Here is an 18,459-nt window from a genome sequence, read left to right on the forward strand (position 1 = left end):
TTTTCCTTTGGCCCCCCCCCCCCCCCCTATAGAATTACCCCAAAATATAATCAGCAAGGTCTGCCGATGAAAATATCACATCAGTATGACTCATACAATGCAGAGCAATAATAAAGCTCAAATTAAGGTCTGTGTATTACTGGAGGAGAGATTTATTACTTTGTAACACACGCAGGGGACAAAATCCTTTCCTGCAATCACCACAGCTACAAATCTGCAATGTATTCCATGTTTGGATTTGTATCTGCTTTAAGCATTACTGGTTCTCTTCAACGTGTTTCATTCCACCTCCTCCTCCCTGATGGTTGCTGTGCAGCTCTAATATGTATTTGTCTCTAACACGCATGTAGAAACGCGGCACGGTTTTCTCTCTTTTTGCTCCCTCATCCCCCCGCTCACACCTGTACTTCCTGGGAAGAGTCCAGCTGATATACTGTCTGTGTGTCTGTTTACCTTCCTGTCCCCGTGTAGTGAAGAGGAGTGAAATGAGAGGCGCTCTTGTCAGGCATTAGAACAGGAGCGTGTGTTTGTGCTGGATGGAGTCTCTGGGGCGTCTATAAATAGAGCTCTATGACTCACAGGTCTGCCTGTGTAATGTGCAAGCGCTGGAGCCAGCCATCTGACTCCGTGGGCCGCTTTGTACGTTTTGTTTTCATAAATCTGTATAGATTGGCTTTGTTAGAATTTGTGCTTCCTGTTGAAACTCACACACTCCTGAACGAATTTCTCATGCCGATCCCTTTTTGTGTCACTTTGTAGATCTGTTCAGGTTCACAGTCACTGTGCAAGTTTCAGAAGTGTTTGCACATTGATCTCGGACTTGGTGAGGAGTATATTTAGCTGGACTGTGTCCTGGGCGGCAGCTGCTGGAAGGACAACATTGTGTAACCATTGGGCACAAGTATGTCCTCTCTGGAAGCCTTGCTGGATATTGTACACCCACCATGTCCGTCGCTCGGTTCATTTCATGACGCACAGCTTCGTTTTACTCTGGAACTGGCCATATCAGATCTCGGCTTACATTCTGCCATTTTACTGCGCTTGATTGAATTTGTTTTGCAGTCAGGGAATATAGGCCGGGCTTATGTAAGATACTATGATAAGTGAGATCTACATTTAATGTTTCCTGTGCAGGCCAAATGATGAGCATAGAAGCTGACCTATATGAAATCTTTATTTACCTTACTGTTACCAGTGAATCTTGGCTTATACCATGCTGGTTTTCAAGCAGGTTCTAGAGTCCCAGAAGTCCAATTTGTAATGTTTACGATCACTTCAAGTGTATGTCAGGAAAAACAATATAGTAAAAAGAGATAGTTAGGGATCAGCACTAAATTGGAGACAAAGGAAAAACAATAGTGGATCTCTGCATTACATGCAAATTGCACCATGTTTTGTCCTTTTCAAGACCCTGCAAATATAGAAAGATACCTGTTTATCTGCCGGGAATGTACTCCACTAGCAAGTCTGACAACACAAGCATATGTGAACTGGGTGGTGTCAGCCTTGCCCAGTTGTCTTTTGCTAAAGTGCTCAAACCCTCCCACTTGTCGTGTGCCCACAAGTGCCATTTTTTTTTTGTGTTCACTCTTCCGATTTATAGGGGGAGCAACTAACGTAAAAAGTGGACCTAGCGTTTTACTGCAAGGTCCACTTTGCAGTGTTTGTAAAGTAAACCCCAACAATGAACTTCTGTTATGTGCTCCCTTTTGGTCATCAGAAAAAGGGAAATAAGATTTGAGGCAAGTTGACCTTAAACCTGAAGTCCAGGCTAAACACAGTCGCAATGTGTATTCCTACTGGAATCTGTGTCTGTGTCCTTTGTGTATTACTTCCAGATCTGTGCAATAATAATTCAGCATAGAATAATTTCTGCACTTTCCTCTGTACAGGAGCTTCCTGTAATAAAGACCAGCCACTTCTGCTCTCTCTCTCTCTCTCTCCATGTGCAGGGTGACTGGTCTTGTATCCGCCCCTTCCTGTAATAAAGACCAGCCATTTCTGCTCTCTCTCTCTCTCCATGTGCAGGGTGACTGGTCTTGTATCCACCCCTTCCTGTAATAAAGACCAGCCACTTCTGCTCTCTCTCTCCATGTGCAAGGTGACTGTTCTGGTCTCACCCTCTCCTGTACTTTTCTGCAGGCAGCCTGTAGTGGGTGGAGCCTGCTGGGATCCTCCCACAGTTCTACTCTCTTCACAAGGTATGTACAGCATAGTGATGATGTCGCAGCTACCTTTTTTATGAAGAAATAGCTTCCTTTGCAAAGGCATTCAGTACACGCAAAATTGATCTGTATTCTTTGTGGCTATTGAAGAATATATTAGGTTTTTTTTGGCCGCAGTTCAGCTTTAAGGGCATGCAGCCATGAGACTAAAAGATCTGCTCCTGAGGACTAGAATTTCTTATAGCAACAACTATCATTGATGCTTAAATTCTACCCCCTCAGTCACGTACAAGCCTCCATATTGTGAAATGTGTAATATTGGGCCTCGTGTTACGGCTGGTACTGGAGGCTGATTGATACTGGCCTGTTCTAGAACAACAAGAGGTGACATATCATCCATACTCCTTCCAGTCACCATGTTACTGGGTCCAGCCCCCCCCACCACCACACCCCCAACTTGGCCAGTGTTCAGATTTGGTGCACCGTATGAAAGGGAACCATTGATGGATGACTACAGGGATTTTCCAAGCTTGCTGGAAAACTGTTGAATGCTATAATCACTTCTGAAACTCACACGCTCTCATTATTATGTGGAAGTCAACCCTTCCATTGCCTGATTATTGCAATCCATGTGAGTCGGTGATCAGACGGTGGGATGTTGCCGTGTGTATGAGGTTTGGCTCACGTATCTGTGTTCTTTGGCAGGTGTGGTGGAAGGTGATCTGTCGGCGGTGGAAGCGTACAAGAACTCGGGTGGAGACATCGCTCGGCAACTGTCAGCCGATGAAGTTCGTCTTTTGAACCGTCCATCGGCCTTTGATGTGGGTTATACTCTGGTGCACCTCTCTATCCGCTTCCAGAGGCAGGACATGCTGGCCATACTTCTGACAGAGGTGAGCGGCTTTTACCAATCCACTGCAACGCTAGTCTTTATTTCTTTCTCATCACTCTGCATAACCAAGCCAATGACCACCATCTTCTCTAATGCACTTACAAAAGACATTAAAAACACAAGTTCAGTTGCCCCAACAGGGATTCCTTAGCACAGCTCAATATGGTGAAGCGATCCGTTAAACACATGTACGCTTTAGAATAGAATTCCCCATTGAAATCAGCAGATGACTTCCTGACGTGACATTACCTGAGCACCGTTCTAACCTCAGAGAAGCTGATTTGGACTTTATCACTGTAGTGCTATCCTGCCTGGTCTACTTCACATTAAACTGATGGTGTCATTAGGGGACGGGGGAGATTTTTTTATATCTTACCTCAGAGACTCCACAAGAATTGAGAGGAAATTTCTCCTAAAATGAGAGAATGGTCACCAAGAGTGGGTGAAATGTTACAATGTAGCATCTGAAAGCTCTCGCTCTGCACCTGACTGAACTAAACTGCACATCCTACCCCTCATACCCAACACCAATAGAGGCCACATATGAACAATGTGTACAGAAGGTATTATGGCCTGGGAAGCCAACCGGGGGGATTTCTAACACTACACCTGACTCTTTACCACAGGGGTGCGGAACCTCCAGCTGTTGGGAAACAACAAATCCCATGAGGTATTGAAAGATTTTCGCAGCCATAGGCATGACTTCCAGAGAGCTGCATCATGGGATTTGTGGCTTCACCACATCTGGAAGGCCGGAGGTTCCCACCTCTGCTTTACCACATAGACCAGAGGTGAGCAATCTCTGGCCCTCCAGCTGTGGTGAAACTACAAATCGCATTATGCATCTGTCTCTGGGAGTCATGCTTATGGCTGTGAGGATTTTTCAATGCTTCTTGGGCTTTGTAGTTCCACAACAGCTGGAGGGCCGGAGTTTGCCCACCCCTGACATAGACTGTTTAATCGCCATACACTGATCAGTATGATTGCTATTCATATTACTGCTGAATGATGCTGAAAAAAAATAAAGAATGGTTAAACAGAGATGGTGAAAGCCCCACACTGGCTGATGGAGGGTCTAACCCTTCCCCATGCTTTCAAAACGTGAATAAAAAATGTTTTTAGATGCACTTTAATGTGTGAGTCCAAACCCATGTAATATTTAGCAGCTTACCAGTCCTTAGATGTGCTGGCTGCATTGGTTTTCATATTTTAGGCTTTGTTTTTTTTCTCGGTGATCCTCTCACTAACACACTTTCTGCACTATGGAGGAGCAGTGCTGTCACGCTAGGACATACGTGGGGGGGCCGGTATAATGTACAGTATAGTCTGCTCATGAAAATGGTTTGTGATAAGACTGCAGAGTACACATAAGTGCTGGATTTTTGGCAAGGTCAGCAAAAGGGAGCCAATGGGTTCGTTGTTGGGGTGTACCCTGTAAGCACTGTAGCCCCAGTCAGGAAAATGTGCAAAGCAATAGAACTCGGACTGGCTCTCGGTACCGACCTTTCCACCTACATTCAGAGTGTTGCTGTGTTGGCAGTTTAATGGACGCAAATGTAAAGACATTAGGGTACCCGTCCTAGTATTTACATAGAAGTACTTGTTTAATATATATATTTAATACAAAACAATACTGCATGATGATTAGGCCTGCCTGGTAAAGAGTAGCAACCATGATTTTAAAGTTGGCTTATATGTTAACTTATTATTTCCAGCAAAGTTGTTAAATGTCTTTAGGAATAATAAAACCGCAGAAATGTCTTTTCCCTTAGAGAATTCTGCTCCATGTTCTTGGTGCTGGTCATGTGACCACAAAGCCGAAGCGTTTGATCAGATATGATCGTAATCCTCCCCTGTGGTAGGTCTCAAATAACCAGATGCCTAGGTAGGATTTTGGTCACCTGACCAGACTGCAGAAAACCTCAGCAGAGACAAGCATTTCAGGCTTTTTTCTTTTCATTTTTTTTAAAATCCACAATGCTGTTAACATCTGAGAAGAAGCCTCTGTACGTATATATGTGTCCTTGTCCTGAAGTATAAGATCTTGGTACTGTTTTTTTCAGCAGGTGATTTCTTTTTGTGATCTGGCCGGCTGTCCCTCTCTCCATCCTGACACTAATTTTATGGTCCCAGGTCCCCAAGAGGTTTTAAAGTCATTTTCAATACAGATTGTAGTGTGTGCAAAAATTGCTGCGGTACCAAGACGGTTGTGCTGACATGTTGTGTGAGGAGATTTAGAGGTTTATTTTGTTATCTGGCGGGATACTCTAGTCCAGTGGTTCTCAACCTGTGTAACCTCGGGACCCACATGTTTCCTTGGTCATTAAGGAACAGATGGGCCGGTCTATGCAGACATGACGCCGCGACACACTGCAGAGGGTGTCGCGACCCACGAGTTGAGAACCACTGCTCTAGTCAATCTTTGGGGGAAAGTTTTCATTAGTAACTGATTTCCATCCAGTTTCTCTGGTCAGCTGATCGGTTTGTATTGTTGTATTTGTAGGTGTCTCAGCATGCAGTGAAATGTATCCCAGCCATGGTGTGTCCTGAGCTTACCGAGCAGATTCGGAGGGAGATTGCAGCTTCCATGCACCAGAGGAAAGGGGACTTTGCTTGTTACTTCCTCTCAGATCTGGTGACCTTCACATTACCTGCCGGTGAGTACCCGGCGCTGCCCATCGACACTGCATTTTAGGGGCAGTCTCATTGTGAATCAAAGTAGAGGAAATAATGCTGCAGTACACCGAAGAAAAGATACAAGTCTATCAGAAACATGGAGGCAATTTTACATTTAAAGATGGCTATGCTTTCGTATGACGGTCCTTCATGGATGCTCCAGGCTGTCCCCTTTTCATTCCTATTGGGAACAAAGTATTTTAATTAATTGGATATGCTCTGTGCATGTGCAAAAAAAATTAGTTGTAGGCCCCATGGTCCCCAAGGTGTGGTTCTTGCCAGAATGTGGACATGTGGCATTAGTGGGAAGTGATGAAATATATCTGAAGCCAAAAGTTTTGTATTTTAAATGGCATGGATAAAGGTTAAACTCCTGTCAGGTTTTCACTTGTCCTGCGGACCCAACAGGTAATAAAAGGACAACTCTCCAGAGATGACATCAGTCACCTGAACAAGTGTCCCTTGGAAGATATCACTTCTGTTCCCATTCAGTTTAGATTTTACCTACTTTTCAGTCCCAGTGGTAATGGTCACCCGGACAAAGGGAGAGAGAATGAATTCCCACAAACTTGGCAGGGGTAAAAAAAATATATCTATCTATCTATCTATCTATCTATCTATCTATCTATCTATCTATCTATCTATCTATCTATCTATCTATCTCAATCCCTCACTTTCTGAAGACGTGGGTGATGTCTTCTTGCCTCACCGCTGCCTCCTGTGATACCTGCTACAATGTGCTTTTGTATTATGCAGGAGCACATCTTTGTAAAGGGTAAGGGGCTCTTCTCTGGGCCCACCATTGTTGGAGTTTGGGATCTCCCTAAATGACTAGTGCTGCACCATTAAATAATAGACAGATTAAAGACGGTCTTTCCTGGTCATGTGACAGTGCCTGGGCATAGGGATATCTGCTAGGCCTGGGCACCGTCTCACACTCTTCCCGCCCCCTCACAGCTTAAGCAAGGTGATGTTGTCTATGACATTGGCATGGTCAGTCTTAGAATTTAATCTTGCAGTTTAGTGTCATAATGTGCTGGGCTTAGGGCTTGGTGACTCAAATACAATCGACTCTGTTCCCTTTAACGGACAAATCTTCTCTCTGCAGACATCGAAGATCTGCCACCCCCAGTCCAGGAGAAACTGTTTGATGAAGTATTGGATCGGGATGTGCAGAAAGGTGATTCATGTTTACTCCATTACCCTCCACTTCCAGCGAATGTGTCCTTTTGTGTTGCGATGTTAACATTTCTGTTTGTCTTTGGTTTCAGAGTTAGAGGAAGAATCTCCAATCATTAATTGGTCACTGGAGCTGGGGACCCGTCTGGATAGCAGACTTTATGCACTTTGGAATCGCACTGCAGGCGACTGCCTGTTGGACTCTGTACTACAAGCTACATGGGGCATCTATGACAAAGACTCGGTGCTAAGAAAGGCTCTACATGACAGCCTCCACGACTGCTCCCACTGGTAACCACAACCCCTCCACTAACATGGGGCTTATCATGGAAACTTTTTGTTTGATATGAGTTTGGCTGAACCATACAGGTTTGGGAAAACACTAAAACAAGGTAGCCCAGTGCTCCCAAACTGGTGGCATTTGTTTGTCCAGCCTTTTGTATTTTTGTCAAATAAATCTCATGGGTCTGGCTTATTAAAATAAAAAAGTGGCCATGGTCTTAGAATATATAGAATTAGATTAGAATACATATCTCCTGAATCTGTAACTTGATTACCCAGGTTTATTGCTCTCATGTAGCTTAATCCTTTGCTGCCGATAGGAATTCATCTACATGTGCGCACTATTAATGCCGTATATGCTGCTGGCAGCCATCGCCTTGTTTTACAGAATTGGGCATCGTACAGCTTTCAGGATCACAGTACAGTTTTATCCTACATATATTCTAGTGTGGATGAGCCCTAGCTGACATTTGGCTCGGCGTTCTGATTTTGAGATTTGTTGTTGTTTTTTTTCCAGGTTTTACAGCCGTTGGAAGGAGTGGGAGTCCTGGTACTCGCAGAGTTTTGGGTTGCATTTCTCTCTAAGAGAGGAACAGTGGCAGGAGGACTGGGCTTTTATTCTGTCACTCGCAAGCCAGGTAAAAGCAGGAAACACTGGGATTGTCTGCAGTGGGGCAGTGAGATACCTCCAGATACAGTTTATCTTGTGTGTTGGTATCATCATTGTGCCTGTGATTGAGCAACCAATAATCCGAACTATTAATATCCCCATTTACTAGGGATCCACCGATACTAATGCTCAGATGCTTGCCTCCGATACTGGAATGTTTTGTCAGAGGGTGGTCTCCCTCTGACCGGTAGTGCCGAGGGAGCACGGAGCTAGCTTCCTTTCCAATCGGGAGGCGGATCATGACGTGCCGGCCAGCTTCCTAATTGGTCAGGAAGGCACCCTGGCTAGGAAGCTGGCTTCACTTTTTGCTAGGCAATCGGGAAGCTGGGAGGCGGGTCATGATCGCGGGCACACGGCACTGGTACTCTGTATCGGCGAGTACGGAAAAAAATATATATTGGTACTCTATACCGAAAAAACTGTATCGGTGCATCCCTACCATTTACTATTTCAGTCCTCTCCTAAATATTGCTTTAACTTCCAGACATGTTGGGTAATTGTGTACAAGCTGGTTATCTACCTGAGTTTGGCCTGGTATCTGCCTCCTGTAATCCCATGTGCAATGGAATCTGAGAACGGAGGGACAGCACTGAGAGCCCATTGGGTGTCCTGCATACAGTTGTGCTTAGAAGGCTCATTCTCATATGTAGTAATGGTATAAAAGAATGAGAGACGCCGAGATCTTTTATTATAAGTGTCCAAGAGTTTTCTGAAGAGGTTCTTTTGTGGAGCTCAAATCACCTGGTTCTGGCTGCACTTCCACCACCAAAAGGAACCTCAAACTGGAAGAAGGGACCTTGGAGAAGTCTATTGCGGGGCACCGCAAGACATATAGAAGTCCAAAGTATCTTTTATCGGTAGAAATAAAACGGCATCAAAAAGCCACAATGCTGTTTTTTCTTTCTCCCAACAAAAGATGCTTTGCACTCTGTGTGGCGATGCCCCCGATCTCTCTGAAATAGAGAGCAGAGCATTGAACTCATCAAATTGCACCTTCACTTTCCAGGCACTGTTTGGGGTGGTGACCAGGCTGTATTGCATGCCAACCTGGCTCTGTTTCTGTCTCAGTGCTGTGTAAATCCCTGGACTGGATGGACATAAAATCATTTGGCAAGTAAAGCAGCTCATATATGCATTTTATTGGTGTATTAAGCCGTTGGAATGCAGCTTAAATTGGGCCCATATAGCAGTTTGGTGCCAACAGAAAAAGGTGTGGTGGCCATGACGAGGAGAAGTCTCAAAATTTACTTTTAGTTTCTAATGCTTTTGTATTAAATGTTGTTTTTCTATCCTCCTCGCATCTTGAGAAAATTCCACTATCTGCATCCTTCAGCCAGCTTTAAAGGAAGACTCCTGCTGTTCATACCAATACTTCACTGTGTTCTCGGATACTTTGGTGTTCATATGTAGCTGAAAAGAAAATGACACTTTACAATAGAAAACCTGCTCAGTGCTGAAGACTGTCCCAAAGCGCTGCTGGGACCTGTCTGGTCCATTCAATTCTTGCAGAGTCCCACCAAAGCCATTTCCAGATGACTGGCTGTAGACCAGATAAGGCATTCCTCCCGGAGTCCTACACTTCTCCGGTCACAGATGGGAAAACTTGGTGGGGTGTTTTGAGTGTGGTTTTCTGCTACAGACCGGGAAGAGGTAGTCATGGGCAGTGGATGTGGACTCCCAAAAAGTCTCTGCCCAAAAAAACCCACAGATGACCCAGTATTTGTTTTAACTATGAAAGCATCTAAAACACACCTGTCACACTTACCTGTATGATCTAACCTGGAGTGTTTCATTTTTTTTTACAGCCAGGGGCCAGCCTGGAACAGACGCACATCTTCGTTCTTGCGCATATTCTTAGGAGACCAATTATAGTGTATGGAGTGAAATATTATAAGAGCTTTCGTGGGGAGACCCTGGGATACACTCGTTTTCAAGGTAACGCCCGAGCCTGTCGCCCTATGCTGGTGCAGAAAAGCTACAATAAGGAGAGGGGTTCACTGATGGGGAAGGTTTCATGTGTGAGAATAGGACACGGGTGTTAGAAGCAGCCAGGTAACAGTGTCGTCTATGGTATTACCAGATACTAAACATCTGCCAGATGACACCAGCATATGAAATTGAGTGGGTGGTGTTTGCCATTAAATGCAGAGGAGATGTTCCTAAAACTGGAGCAGACAGAATCTGGAGCAGATGTGCACGGCAGCCAATCGGCTTCTAACTTTCATTTTCAAATCTCAACTGAGCAAACTAAAGAGAGAAGCTGATTTTGCTCTTTGCATTTTAAGGATTGGGCTTCTTCCCCTGGCCCGTGCAGTGCTATATGGCTGCTTAGATAATGACATGCAGAGGGAGTTTTCAAGATTGATGTGACACCTCAAGATATTAAGAAACATTTTATATAAAGAAGCTACCGTACTATATGATTTTTGTGGCCATTTTAAGGTATAAAGGGTCCCATCCAGTCATACCAGACCCTACCAACATATGGGGCCTATTTATAGTCTATATTGCTACTGACACTTCTTTATAACCTGCAGGATACATTATAGAGCCTGTGACTTCCCACAGAGTTCTCTCTGCTTAGAACTGCAGAAGGTGATTGGTGGAGAGACCTTGCTTCAGAGTCCCCTGAAAAGGGTGGGGGAGACAACTAAGATAATGGAGTGTCGTGCATCTTTGGGAACCTTGGACAGTGGATATGTTCACACTTTAGTTGGTTTACATACATACAGTGTTTAGTAATCGAGGTGCGTCATACATTTCACTGCAGAACTGAATTTCTAGACATTTGCACATTTGAGGAACTATTACCGTATTTTTCGCTCCATAAGACGCACTTTTTCCCCCCCAAAAGGAGGGGCGAAATGTGCCTGCGTCTTATGGAGCGAATCCCGACGCCCGAGACATGCAGTTTCGGGCGCCGGGCGAGTAGCAGGAGCCACTGCTCGTTTAATACGAGTGATCTAATGAGATCACTCGTATTAAAACCGAGCAGCGGCGACGATCGAGATAACCATAGAGCAGACGAAGAATAGACGTTCTTCGCCTGCTCTGTGTCATCACTGAGACCGTGGCGCTGTAATCACAGCGCCACCTGTCTCAGCGGTCACTAACTGCAGCTTCTGTGACTGCTTCTGTCATAGAAGCTGTCACAGAAGCTACAGTCTCGAGTGCTCCATAAGGCGCGCCGGACCTCCCTGCGTCCTATGGTCCGGTGCGTCTTATGGACCGCAAAATAAGGTAGGTCAGCAGTGATCTGTGGAAGTCTGATCACAGGGAGGTCTGTCAAGTCCTGAGATGCTCTACCATGGTCCAGAACAGCCCGGCATGTAAACAATAAATCATTGAACTGCTAGGAAGAGGTTGAGCTTTCTGAATGATTGTCTGGGAGATGAGGGAATGTGTCTGTCAGTGAAAATAATCTGTGTCGCAGGCTCCTGGATTGGACTATATATGTTCAAAATCAAACCACTGAATGATTGCCGATATGAGTAAACGGCCCTGACGGCTTATTCTTCGCTCAATGATGATAAAAAATAATAGAGGATTTAGGACACTTAAAACAGACAAATGGAGTGTTCAAATTTTATTGTAAGCGCTTAACATAAATGAAATGTCATAAAACATTTATAGCTGAGAAACCTGCATCATGAAAGTATCATTTTAGGCGTATGGGGACCTGTGGTTTTGGGGTTGCACCAATGGCATCAGGTCGTCATCAGTTTCTGATACTTCTGAGATCAATAAATTGAAAGGTGTATTTTCCCTGCAGTTGTTGTCCTTGTGATCGGCTTCAAGAGGGTTTTGCTTTCTCATAAATTAATGAAAAAATAGATCCGCTCTATGGAATACCAATAAAATCTAAACAGCTGCTGTGCTGAGTGTAGTCACTGAGCCGTATATAATCCAATGCTGAGATTTGCTTTCTCATAGACTTGTATAGAAATGCAAAACCTATTTGATGTGTACAAACGCCCATCTTCACTGGTCCTAAATCGCACACTGAACATTCATTCACCAGATGTTGGGGGTCACTTGGGCTGTCTAATTGAATGCGATAACACAATATAATGTATACGGCTTCTTCTAGGCCCATGTCGGTGAAGTATTGTCTGTGGTGAAATAAGTGGTCATTTCACAGTTGTACATTTGTGAGCTACCACACGGCCATGTCCAGGGATGTTGTTACCAAATCTTCAGAAGATCCCTTCCCTTTGTCACACACCTTCAGGTGTTGAGTCATGTGAGATTTGGCTCCAGCGTTAGCATAGCAGTAGTACTCTATCTTTGTAGTACTTATAAGTAGTACTTATCTTTGGATGGAAGTGAAAATTGTGCTGCCTAGTAATTGGGTAGATGGCACCCTTGTCTGGGGGTCACTGGCAGACAAAATTAGTTGCTGATGAGCTCTACGCATGCTCACACACACTGGACAAGACGGTATCCAACTGCGAGCCATTACAGTTCTGATACATGTTCTCCCTTAGTAAGCCCCAATAAAAGGGCTACTTGTATGAACCCCCAAAGTGCACTGGCTATATCTACCATATAGTGTCCCCTCAACCCTATATTAAAGATGCATCTGGACTATTGATGTGTGGTACTTCAAGTCACAATACAAACCATGGAGACAGAGGAGATCCTCGAATGTAGAAGCTGCCTGCCTGGTAGTCAGGTCACCTATACCGACTGTCACATCCAAGATGGTGAGCCACAACGATAGGACAAACGTTACAGGTCCGGCGTTTTGATTGCACTTCTTTCTGGTAACATATGTTGGCAATATATAATAGAATGAGACCTAAATCTGCTGCCCTGGAGGTCTTTTACTGGTCCGCCTAGAGGCTCCTTCCCCGGTACAGAGGGGTTATTACAGGAAGTGATCAGCAGCAGGTGTGCTCGATCTTCAGTCTGGTAGCATTCTTTCAAATTTTTGAATGTAAATTTTGTTTCCTGATATTTATAAGTTTAATTTTTTTGTCCAACCAAATCTCTATATGAAGTGAAGTTGTATTCTTCTGATGTGTATGCGCTGTACTGACCTGTATGACTTTCCTTCCCCAGGAGTGTACCTGCCGCTTCTTTGGGAGCAAAGCTTCTGCTGGAAAAGTCCAATTGCCTTGGGCTACACGCGGGGCCATTTTTCCGCCCTGGTAGCCATGGAGAATGATGGCTATGACAATCGTGGGGCTGGTGCAAATCTAAACACAGATGATGATGTAACCGTTACGTTTCTCCCTCTGGTGGACAGCGAAAGGAAGCTCCTGCACATTCACTTCCTGTCTGCGCAAGAGGTGAGCGTGTGGCTCTTATTGTACAGAATGCCATGTAGCCTGCTATTGCAGAGATCCGGAGTTCTGCCTTCACCTGCTGTATGCTAGTTCTGGGCCAGAGACATCTAGGGAACTGGTATATGTTGGATGGAGGTCACATTTCATTATGAGCTTCTGCACTAATCCCGATAAAGCTACATATGAATGTAAAAGAGGCGACTACCCTGAAACCCGCTCATGTAGTTGAGGAAGATTTGCTGCAGCCTAGATAGAGCCACTGGACAGAAGAGTCTCATCGTGCTTCCCACCAAATCTTTCATTTGAAGACTGGGCAGTTCTGCACTCGGTGTCTTTGACTTTTTACAGGGTTATTCACAAAAGGGAGAAGAGTTTGGAGAAGTGAACAATCTAGGACAATGTGGCTGATCTGGAAAAATTCAGCTCACTTTCCGGTTCAGCTGTGTTGTCCTAGATTGTTCACTTCTCCTGTCCTCTCCAAACTCTTCTCCCTTTTGTGAATACCCCTGTAAGTGTTTTTAGTTTCAGTCAAATATACAGAGAAAGATTCATTCTGTTTATCCTCTAAAGTGGTCATGTTGTTGACTTTCATCAGATTTTTTTAAATGACTAGATATTAAAAAATGTGCCGTAATGGCCGTAATGTGTAAGCGATCGTCTAGCCAAAACGTTAGAAAGAATATAGTAGAGCAGGAACCCCTGTCAGACCTTTTAGTGTTTCCCTTATTTCCTGCCTGGTGTTAATGTATCCTGTGGCTGTAAATAAGGAGAAATCTCTCTAGCAGAGCCCCCGATAGCAGTAAAAACCAGACTGGTTCTAATCCTCCCCCCACTAAATCCAAAATGGGGAGAAGTTTTGACTGGACTTACACTTGAAGTAGTGAAGAGATGTCATGGAGCGAGAAAGAATGGACGCATGTACTTAATTCTTCCAGTGATGGAGGTTTTGGTATAATAAAATGATGCTTCTGTTGTATGTCAGGGCAAAAAACCAAACAACTATGGAGTAAATCTCTCCAATAACGGCACATTACCCTTTTTTTTTTTAAATCAATTTAAAGACGAGGTACAGAAAATACAATTGTGGACAGACTGGTATCAGCCCTGCTTATTGTTCTCATTTGTTAAACTACTGAATCGTGTCCCTTCTTTTGTCCACCACAATATCACTAGTTGTTCTGTAGCCCAAGAGGAGGGCTAACCAGACTCCTGAGATAAGTGTGTACAGGATGGCTGGGATTTTCTGACCAGATCTTCTTTTTTCTTCTCATATTGCACAGATGTAGTGACATTCTTTCAGGCGTATATTTAAAGGACCAAAAGGAAGCCACTGAGAGAAGTTCACTGTTTAGGGTTTGCATGCTTTAATCAGCCTTGTGCAGGGTTGTGGCGAAGCCAATAGCAATTGTTGATCGGCTGTAAGTGGTCTGCAGAATGAAAAGTCCTTTTTCTTAAGGAAGAACTCTGGGCAGAAAAAGACTTAACCCTTGCAGAGGTGCTACCCCCGCAATGGAAAGGTTAGGTTCTCGTCTAGTGTCTAAAATAACAAGATATACTCATCAGATTGTAGGATCTGCCTAGCTGCTAGATCGGTCCCTGTAGCGTCTCTCCACCTTTGCTCCAGCGGTTGAAGAGCCTGTAAGTCATCTCTGTATTGGACATGTGGATGGAGAGGGGGGGTCTAGCAGCCAGGCAGGACTGAGATTTGGGTAAGTATATCTTAGTTTGTTTGAACTCTAGATGAAAACGAGCACTTAACCCTTGCAGTGGGTTAAGATTTTTCTTCCTGGAGTTGTTCTCTAAAGGTATAGGACAGCGGTGGCGAACCTTGGCACGCCAGCTGTTTTGGAACTACAAGTCCCATGAGGCATTGCAAGGCTCTGACAGCCATAGGCATGACTCCCGGAGGCAGGTGCATGTTGGGATTTGTAGTTTTGGCACAGCTGGAGTGCCAAGGTTCGCCACCACTGGTATAGGATATGGGTCAGGGGAAACCATTGCTATTGGTACCGTGTTTAGAATAAATAGATCCTAATAATTTGCATGTGAGAGACACTAGGATTGCTTGCTTGCTGTTGTCTTCAATCATAAGATTAGAAGTTAATGGGCTCCTGTGGCCCCAAGGAGAAGGAAAGGCAAAAAAGGTAGACATCCTCCCCTTCCCGGAGCCACGATGGTGCCATGCCGTTGGCTCAGCAGAGAGTTCCGGGTTCTGGCCTACTCAAATTGGTGAGCAGTGCTGGGAGTCTCCCTCCCCTGGATGAGTCATGTAGATGAGGATGTCTTTATGAAGTGACATTTCTCCTCGGAGAAGTCTGTACACCATGTTATTAATTGCTATAGGTGAATAGGGGCATTGATTCATTAATGGCTTCACAATGTCATGTATTGATATCTTTCTGTAGGAGGAGGATCATTACTCCTGGGCACATTCTCATTAGACACGTCCATGTTCTCGCTACAATACTAAAATGGCAGCAAATCCATCGACTACACTGGACTGTTCATTAGATGCAGATAATGAAACGCTTTGCTGAGTGCCTGAGAAGGATTCGAGGAGCCGAGTGACATGAGACCGTGTGCTCGGTGTGATGTCGTACAGCAAAGTTTGGGCTCCGGTTTCAGCTGTGTGATCAGAACACTTGGGGAATAGAGGACATTCTACATCATTGAAATCCTCCTCCACCCCAGATACTTGTCCGTGGGATGGATCACCCACCAGCATCTTTGGGGGGGGATTATAAGGGTCATGTGTCGCTGTGGGTCTGACAGATGCGATACAAGCATGTAAAATGTGGGATCTGGTTTGGGTGGAATTGGCATTGAATTCAGGAAGTGTCGGGTGATCTATTGAGGAATTCCAAACCGTAGTCATTTTAGCACTCTAGAAGCTTTCCTGTGGGCAGCTATACACCACCAATGCTGTACTCCTATGGGGTGGAAGCTTTACATTTGCAGGCCAAAATGGAGGAAGGGGGGAACATTTTGAAGTTGTCCAATTATCTTTAAGGGATCATGTTGGTTAACTTAATGTTTCCATGTCGGCCTTCTCTCCTGAGGTTTCTCCAGCCTGCACGTTGCATTATTTGTAATTACCGTTGTTTATTTCAGAATGTTTCCCCATGTTATTGTGCTTCTTTGTCAGATTTGGGTTTTAGTGGGGAGTGTCCACATTGGAGAGCTTCCCCTTGTACGAGCAGAGCTCTTCTAAAGCTCCTCCTGTATTGTAGCTGTACTGTCTCCCTCCATTTTGTGAAGCGCTGAGCAAACTATCATAAATATCTCTAAATCCTGTATAATAAGAATGTCCTGACCCGGTAATGCTCCGTCAGGTCACAGACGGCAGTAAAAATCTGACGGGAGGTTCTAACCTTTCCCTCTGCCCGTAATAAAACAAGTTTTACGCTGTAGGTCCGTCGGTTGTGTTTTCTGGCCGGGCTCTCTAATGGCGGGAATAGATTTGGCGGAGAGTGAGCGTTGATGAAAAGCAGACGACTGAAACGCAGCCAACAAGTCTTTGGGGACTGTTTACATTTCCCAAAAAGGGATGACCTGAATTGTACGGTGACCAGAGTGCTTAATCCTGAAAACCGGTTCGTCTGCTTTCCATCCTTTGTTGGGTTTTATGTCATTTTGTCAGATGTTTGGCTGAGCTGCAGAGCTTTCTTCAAGGGTCAGTCCATTCAGACCAGTGTTTCCGGATTTGGTGACTGCCAAGGTGAATCAGCCACTGGATTCAGAGATTCTGTTGTCCACTGCAATCTTCCATCTCCTGCTATGTTCTGGGGGCTACACTCACCCCAATGTATCACTGGAGGAGCAGCATGGTCGCTATAGGATGCTCTCCTTTTTTGGACTACAAAACTCCTCAGTCTCAAATAATTTTGTAGGTTACAGAAGATTGTTTGAAATGCAGCCACCCCACCTAAGGCTTAGTAAGGTGCAGTATGTTACATTTTTGTTCTCGGGTTTCGATGTACGTCAGCGTGCGACACCATCAACTTTTCTACGTCCATCGAAATCTCTGTTTTCAGTGTTATGGACGTCTGGGGTCTTGTCCAGCACCATTGGGAGTACTGAGACTAGTAGACCTTCATTTCTCTGCACGGTGACCAGACATGGGTCTCTATGGTGACTGCAGGTGACCAAGCTCATTATCTATGCGCAGACACTGTGCATATGTCATCCTTTGCTATGTTCTATTTATAAATCAATGCATCGGGGTGTATTTGCTTTCAGACTGCACTCATTATACTAACATTTTTGTGTCTCCTTTTTATTTTCATCTGTTGAAGCTTGGAAACGAGGACCAGCAGGAGAAGCTCCTGCGCGAATGGTTGGACTGTTGTGTGACGGAAGGCGGGGTCTTGGTAGCCATGCAAAAAAGCTCCCGCCGTCGTAACCACCCGCTAGTGACGCAAATGATGGAAAAATGGTTGGATGGTTATCGTCAGATCCGCCCTTGTACAGCGCTGTCTGATGGCGAGGAGGATGAAGAAGATGAGGATGAGTGAGAAGACCCTGGGGCTTCATGCGTAAACAGCACACGCTGTGAGGTCATGACTGGGACCTGCGATAACGGGACCCTGCGTTATGTGCTTGGGGTCGGATGCAGGGAGGAATGCTCCAGGCCACCCGATCCTGGGGAAGCCGCACCTTTTGGCTCCGACGACATCTTTTTGTTATTGAGACGGGACACTATTTTATTTGTTGTCTCTTCCTCCTCATCTGGGTTGTAAATCTTGGCGTATAATGCATGTGTCGTGCAACAGGGGAGAGAGAACTTTGAAGGTAAAAAATAGAAAAAAAAAAACCCCACCCAAAAATTCCCACGGTCAACCTATCGGAGCAGTGGGCTGTCCATTATTTGCTTTGTTCCTAGTTCCTGACCTTTTTTGTTTCTTGCAAGGCTTACGTTTCATTTCAGTTATTGTTTTAAACTGCCCCGCACTTGATTTATAACCCCGGCATTACTAGACCGGCCAAGAGTTGTATATTGCACAGTTACACATGGATAGCTTCTGGCTGTCTCGAGCAATAAAGGGGTTAAATATACTTTCATTTTAGGATCGTGTGCACAATTGGTAACACATATATTTCAGGCCCTTCCCGCACATGCCATTGATGGTCTCGGAGGTCAGACCAAAAGCATTTTTATTTTAGGTTTATTTTTAATATGTGGTAATGAATTAGTTGAGGGGTAAGTGAAGAAAAGCTGAGGATGATTTGTCCTCTTATCGTTATGGCTTCCCATTCTCCCGTGTCGCCCAAGTATTTTTGTTTTTCATTTTCTGAAAACTTTAT

General features: G+C 44.7%; 1 protein-coding gene across 1 annotated transcript in view; it reads left to right on the forward strand.

The window, feature by feature from the left end:
* Nucleotides 1–17,969, forward strand: part of ZRANB1 (zinc finger RANBP2-type containing 1) — a 53,150-nt gene extending 35,181 nt beyond the window's left edge. Inside the window, exons 3-10 of the mRNA XM_018553700.1 lie at nt 2,871–3,058; nt 5,561–5,714; nt 6,842–6,913; nt 7,005–7,203; nt 7,712–7,832; nt 9,670–9,799; nt 12,929–13,158; nt 17,451–17,969. Coding sequence (XP_018409202.1) covers nt 2,871–3,058; nt 5,561–5,714; nt 6,842–6,913; nt 7,005–7,203; nt 7,712–7,832; nt 9,670–9,799; nt 12,929–13,158; nt 17,451–17,669 — 1,313 coding nt within the window. The 3' untranslated portion in view covers nt 17,670–17,969. The remainder of the gene's footprint in view (nt 1–2,870; nt 3,059–5,560; nt 5,715–6,841; nt 6,914–7,004; nt 7,204–7,711; nt 7,833–9,669; nt 9,800–12,928; nt 13,159–17,450) is intronic.
* The last annotated feature ends 490 nt before the right edge of the window (nt 17,970–18,459 follow it).

Source organism: Nanorana parkeri, unplaced genomic scaffold (genome assembly GCF_000935625.1).
Source record: "Nanorana parkeri isolate BGI_ZX_2015 unplaced genomic scaffold, ASM93562v1 scaffold127, whole genome shotgun sequence".
NCBI lineage: Eukaryota > Metazoa > Chordata > Amphibia > Anura > Dicroglossidae > Nanorana > Nanorana parkeri.